Genomic DNA, 6,813 nt, shown 5'->3' with positions numbered 1-6,813 from the left:
ACAGCACAGCCAACTCACAGTTGGCTTCAAGCAGCTGAAGGAACTTGAGTAGAGCAGCTTAGGTAAGTGAGCCACCCTCCATGGCAGCTGCCTCTGTCTCAGCATCTTTAGACTTCTCTGTCCCAGAGCCCACCCATAGTTTATTCTCCTGGCTGTGGGATGAGGTGGGGCTGTCAGCACGATCCAGAGCTCTAAGGAGGACCCTGGCTGCATTGATACCTCTCTAGGAAATCTGGCTTCTTGGTACCTTCCTAGCCTCCATCACTGGCTGCTGAAGACTTGGATAGTACAGGAGCATGGGGTGAGAGCAAAGTCCCTCCCTTGGTCTGCCTAGATTGGTCTACTACAGATCCGGATAGAGGGACCTGAGATATTCTGAGAAGATGAAGTAGGGGTTACTGAGGCAGGGGCTTGAGCAGGTCTCCAAGCCCCTCTGAAGGTGTTCCATCTTCTTGGAGACATGACTCTGTGGGAAGGTAGGGGGAAATTGCCCTTAAATAGGAACAACTCCAAGTTGGAACTAAGTAGATCGAAGAAGCGCAGATCCTGGAGGTTTTCCCCTAGAAGACAAGAGCATTGTTGCTCTCCCAAGCAAGAGGCAAAGCAGCATCCTAGCTGGAAGTCCTCCACAGCTGTTTCCCAAGAGACGCTTTTCCCACTCCTGTGTCCTCTCATTCTGTGCCTTCCTACCAACTGGCATTGCTTGTAGAATTAGGGTCGCCTGCCTGATTGTCATCTGTTTTCCGCCAAAGATAACAACAGCAACAATTCTGATTTCAGTGCTGAGAATTTTCTCCCATGAACACTATAAAGAATTTTGAAAGAAACTACTGTTTGAACCCAACTCAATGCTTCTGGGACAACAATGAGTTAGTTTCATGTAGGTATTAGAGTTTGGTGAGCCCCAGAGTCCAGCTTAGTTGTTAAAGACAATTTTCTGGATAGATGCCCCAGGGAGAGAATTTGAATCATAGAAATGTTTTTATAGTTAGAGGTGTTGAAGAGATACAGGCCAGGTCCCAGGCTATCCCACAGACTCTCTATAAGATGGTTCCAGTACAGTTCTGAGTTCCAAATTTGCCAGTGAATGAGTATTCTCCATCAGCACTTTAGTGTGAGATGTGTGGATCCTTTCCATGTTGGGGAGTGAACCAGGAGTGCTGGCTTGGGACAGAGCCTGATTAAGGGGTGCTGGATGGGAGGGACTGGGGGGAAATGATTAACAGAGACTGCTTAGCAGTGCATAGAAAGAACAGGGTGGGGCTGCACCTTCCATCTGAGCAGAAATGAAACTGTTATTCCTGTGGCCTTACTAGGGTTTCAGTTTTGTTTCTGTTTGGCTTCCCTGTCTCCTCCCTACTTACACCCTCTACCCCAATACCTACCCAGCAAGGAGACTGTAGCAGACAGAATCTTGCCCAGAATATCTTCCCGGTTGTTTTCCAATTCAGCTTTGCAAGAGCTGAGATGACAGGTGTGCACCACCCCCTTGGCTCCCTGCTTCCTTTTTCAGTGGTGGTGAAACTATCTCCAGGCAGTCCATCAGCAAAAATGGTCTCGACTCTGGAGCAGCCCTCCCATGGAAGAAGTAGGAGCCAAGCAACACTAACTAGCTATAATAAGGAAAAGAAACATAGGCAAGACATAAATAGAGCACTCTGTCTGTCTTTTGTCTCTATTTCTCTCTGTTTCTCTATGTGTTTTGTGACTCTGTCCTCCTCTGTCTCTCTGTCTCGTTGTTTCTCTGTCTCTAACTTTATCTGTCCCTGTATTTTTCTGTCTCTGTGCTCTCTCTCTTTTTTCTCTCTCTCTGCTTTTTTTTTTTTCACCAAGACCACTGAACTGTGAAGTTATGCACAAGTGATTGTGTTGGGCTAGCCTCACTGATGTTCCCCTGCTGGGATTAGGACTTCTGCCTCAGCCTCACTTCTGGGATGTCTTGAGGTCAGGTTCAAATGCTTTCTCCCTGGGTCCTCTTTGAATGAAATTCTCTCAAGAAAGCAGCTTTGTCCTTGCTCAGCTCTGAGTTTCTAGGTAGCCCTGAGGGATGCTGTGTCTGCTGCTGTTTGTTCCTGGTTTGCAGTCACAGTGTGCTCTCCTTAAGGCAATAGACAGAAGCCTGTAGGCCTGCCCATGATAAATCTGGTGGAGACGAATCTGATGCCATCCTCCAGAGAAGAATTTGCTAGTTCATTTCCAAATTCTTAGGTGCTTCATCTCCAATGTATGACTGAGTAATTCTGACTTCAGAAGCTCACTCTCCAAGCATAAAGCTGTATGTGCTTAGATGGTTTTAGCTATTTTACATACCACAGGCAGAAGGTCAGTATGACCTTCTGTTTTAGTCTAAGTCTTCAATTCCGGAAGTTCCAACCCTTTCATCCCATGTTTTGTTCCTCTGGGGTTCAGCTTCATATTTTGTGGAGTCTGGCTCCATTCTGTCTAACCTCTTCTGGCATCCCATGCTCCTTCCCCCATTCCAGCAGATCTTTATAAATGCCTGAAACATACTGCGTCCCAGACTAGGGACTCCATGACGGAATTCTTGGGCTAAGTGAAAATCTGATGTGATTAGGATACTCAAACCCCAGTCACTCTGAGCCATGTTAGTAGGACTGTTACAGTAAACATTTGAAACTTGCACGGGAGACTCTCTTAGTAACTCAGTAATATATATGGGTTTATGCATCAGGTAAAAGTCTTTTTAAAGCACACAGTTAATTGTTGTAATAGAAAACTGATTGTGAATGATATGTGATCCCAGGGAAAAGCAAGATCAGGGATCTGTTCCTAGCATCCACCTGCAGGCTGACTTCCAGTGCCTGAGGGTCTGATGCTCTCTTCTGGACTCTGTGAGCACCACACTCACATGGTGACAGACGTGCATGTAGTCAAAACACTCATACGGATAAAATAAAAATAAGTAAGATCCTAACCAAACAGGAACAAGAAGTAGTTGGCAAATATCAAATCATTTCAGGTCATAGTCTGTAGTGAAATGTACTCTGATGTTTCTTAAAAGGATAATACCAAGGTTGAGAGACACAGAGCCTAAAGCTGGCTGCCTAATGTCCCTCAGCCTGATATAACAAAATGCCATAAGCTTAGTGAGTTATGAATAACAGACGTTTGTTTCTCACAGTGTAGGTGTAGAGGTACAAATCAAGATGGTTAGAGTCTAGGGACAATCCTCTTCTCTTTGAAGACCGCTAACATCTCCCTGGGAGGTGACATAGCACAGGGTGAGCTTAGCTGTCTGGAAGACCTTTTTCCAGATACTGGAGCCAGTTAGATGACACTGTCTTTATGACCTAGAAAACCCAGAGGCCTCTTCACCACCAGAGTAAAAAACTATATGAAAAGAAACAGGCATTGGGTCACAAGGCTTCTGTTTCATACATAAGAACCTACTTACCTCACTGTAAGGATGTGGATGTCCAATAAGAATAGAGGACCACTGCCTGGTCCATCTTCTTCAAGGCTAATGGCCAAAGTTTGAGAATGAATTTATTCCTAGAAAAAGGAAGACAATTGACCTACTTTGATTTTGTATGTCCCTAGATCCCCAAAGGCAGTTTTGCCAGAGGTCCCTTCATAAAAGTAGACAACTGATGAATGAACAGCTGAAATTATTAAAAGAAAAATAATGAGTAACAAAATAATATTATATTTTGCTTACAAAAAAAACAAACAAAACCCCAAAACATAGGCAACTTGGGCTTGTGTTCTATTGTAAGAAAAGTACAGAATCCGAGTTCTATAACAGTGAACATTAGGAAGGAGGTAAGTCACTGATCATATGAGGCCAAAATGCAGAGCGATCAGAAGGAATATAGAAAACACGGTGAGAAGTCACTACATATACACACTACCACGGTCTAAACGTCCGTTCCCAATCAACCATTTCCTCAGTCTGCACACTCTCCAGGCCCATGGATCACACCAAGCAAGCAATTTTTGCTGTTAGCTTCTCAGTACAGAATTTGCCCTCTCCTCTTCAGGCCAACACTAATGGCTCTGTCTAATTACAGGTAAGGATTTCAGTTCGGGAGCAGCAGGACTGCTGGAAAATGAACATCACTGTTGAAAAGGCCGATTCTATGATGCTTCTAAATGCAGGAGAAATCACACTTGGGATAGAAAGTCGGAAGAACATGGAGAATCATGTCAGGGCAGAAGAGAACAGGAATGTTTCCAAAGCTCTGTGTGCTCTGATGAATTCTGGAGAGGGAAAGGTCAAAGTTCAAAGTAAAAACCCAGAATATCGTTACTCCAAACATGGAATAGGAGATGATTTGGAAACCTCCTTTAAGAACATTTTGCCACCTAGACTCCTAGCCTTCAAGCAGGATCAATCTGACTTATTCATCAGTGTCAAATCACAGAGTCCAGATATCCCTGTTGGGAAGCCTGCCACCATTGCAACCAATTTGTACATGAGAAATGGGGCATCTTCAGTTGAAATGAGCTTTTATGCTGCTCAGGAGTTCTTAGAAATAATGCAGGGCGCAGGAGGAAGGTCACCTTCAGCAAGGCCTTCAGAAAGGCCTGGTGATGATACCCAGGAAGAAGTCCACGTGCAGGAGTTGGCTGCTGCTTTTTTTAAACAGTCAAAACTTACAAAAATGGCAAAATTCTCTTTTAGCGAATCCAAAAATGTTGAATACAAGTCCTTTGAAACAAAAAAGTTGCTACAGGGAGTTAAAGAGATTCTCCCTCGGACTGTTTCTGCCTTTGCCAACACCAACGGGGGGTATTTGTTTATTGGTTTGGATGAAAAGAACCAGCAAATAGTTGGTTTTGAAGCAAAGAATTGCCAGCCTAAGCGGTTACAGAGTGAAATAGAACAGTGCATCAAGCAGCTGCCTGTCACTCACTTCTGTGAGGAGAAGGGGAAGATCAAGTACACATGCAAATTCATCGAAGTCCACGATTCCGGAGTCGCATGTGCATATGTGTGTGCGCTCAGAGTGGAGAGATTCTGCTGTGCAGTGTTCGCTGAACATCCTGAATCCTGGCTCGTGGAAAACAGCTGTGTGAAGAGGTTTACCGCAGATAAATGGGTCGAGCTCCGGATGGCTTAGCTAGCCAGGTTCAGGAAGAGGAATTGGCAATTAGAATATATTTAGCTAGAGAAGTTGAAAGGGTTTCTCTGGGATTTGAGACAAAATCATTAGTCTTGATTATTCAGTTACTGATCCTTGAAGTCTGGACTGCATCTGTAACCTACCTGGGAGCCCACATCCCTCTCTCCCTGGTTTTCTCTCAACTCCCTGTACTCACTTGCAAAGAAAGCCCCTCCCAACATCCCCCATTTGAGCTCCATTTCAGGAGCTAGGAATCCTTAATTGCCTTCCAGGAATCCTTAATTCAGTTTTCACTCCTACTCTTTCCCGAGTTCCTTTCTCCCTAACCTTCTCTCCTCTCAGTCACATTGTTAGACAGTGCTCGGCCCTGTGGTTTATGACGTGGAAAGTGCTGTGCTGCTGTCTCAGGTCTTGGAAGAAGAAAGTCTCAGATGAGGCCAGAGCAACACCAGCACATCTAGTCTGCGTAGTTCCCAGCAGCTGCTTCCGTCTCCCCCCAAGCTCACTGCTGCCTCATGATCCCCCTCCAACCTCTTGCTTTTCATAACTTTTGCAATAAATAGATTGATAAACAAATAAATGCCTCAACAATTTGTACATGGTATAGTCTTCTGTGTGAGAATCTGTTGATAGATTGGGGCCCCGTTTAGACTTGAGAAAGCTTTGATTTCAAATGACAAACATCATATGGAAAACTATGGAACTGTTAAGTTCCAGCACCAGGGTCTGAAGCCAATGCTGCCAGATTCCAAGGTCCATGTCTGCCTCTGCACTTCTCTGAGCCCCTGGCCACCAGAATGGGTGACATGTGCCTCAGGTTGACAGCAATAGTTTGACGTATGTTGAGTAGAAGGAATACACTTATTGTATTTTAAATCAACCAAATTGATTACCCTAAGGTACTAAAATGTTTTCTCTAAAATCTAATGTTTGCTCAATGACTTCTATGGGAGGAAATGTTCACAGAAATTCATTCTCTGCACTAAGAGATTTGAAAACACAATTGTCACTAAAAGTTCTGTAAGATAGCAAGTACAGGAAGATTAAAAAAACAGACATGAAAAAACTATCAGGAGCCACATCTCAGGACAGAAATGACTAACCTCCTGCTGGATAATTTTATGTCAACCTGACACAAGTCAAAGTCATCTGAGAGGAAGGAACCTCAATTAAGAAGGTGTCTTCATAAAATCAGGCTGTGGGCTCTCCTGGGAGACATTTCCTTAATTCAAGATTTGGGAAGGGCTCAGCCCCATTGTGGGGACCATCTCTGGACTGGCAGTCCTGGTTTCCATAAGAAACCAGGCTAAGCAAGCCATAGAGAACATGCCAGTAGCAGCACTCCTCTGGCCTCTGCATCAGCTCCTGCCTCCAGGTTCCCATCCTGTTGGAGTTTCTGTCCTGATTTCCTTTGATGATGACCAGTGATATGGAAGTGTAAGCTAATCAGCCCTTTCCTTTCCAACATGCTTTGGCCATAGGGTTTTATCACAGCAATAGTAACTCAAACTAAGACACCGCCCCTCCTTCAGCCATCAGTTGCCAATAGTTTCTCTAGGATGGAGCCTCATGATTTCCTCCCCATCCACACTGGAATTGATGACTTGCTTTCTCTTGAGCAGATCTTACACAGGTACTCATAGCTGCTGTAGATTCTTGAGCAAAACAACCCTGCCATATGCAGAAATTCCACTTCACCAAACTGGGAGCGGGTATTTTAAAACAT

General features: G+C 44.4%; 1 protein-coding gene across 1 annotated transcript; it reads left to right on the top strand.

The window, feature by feature from the left end:
• Positions 1–5,691, top strand: LOC114616211 (schlafen family member 12-like). The gene is made up of 2 exons (XM_028761728.1): positions 1–62; positions 4,032–5,691. The coding sequence occupies exon 2, from the start codon at positions 4,071–4,073 to the stop codon at positions 5,082–5,084; it is 1,014 nt and encodes a 337-aa protein (XP_028617561.1). The 5' UTR covers positions 1–62; positions 4,032–4,070; the 3' UTR covers positions 5,085–5,691.
• Positions 5,692–6,813: the final 1,122 nt, after the last annotated feature.

The sequence above is a fragment of the Grammomys surdaster genome, unplaced genomic scaffold (genome assembly GCF_004785775.1).
Source record: "Grammomys surdaster isolate TR1022 unplaced genomic scaffold, NIH_TR_1.0 309201, whole genome shotgun sequence".
In the NCBI taxonomy this organism is placed as follows: Eukaryota; Metazoa; Chordata; class Mammalia; order Rodentia; family Muridae; genus Grammomys; species Grammomys surdaster.
This window is presented reverse-complemented; position numbering and strand designations above follow the sequence as displayed.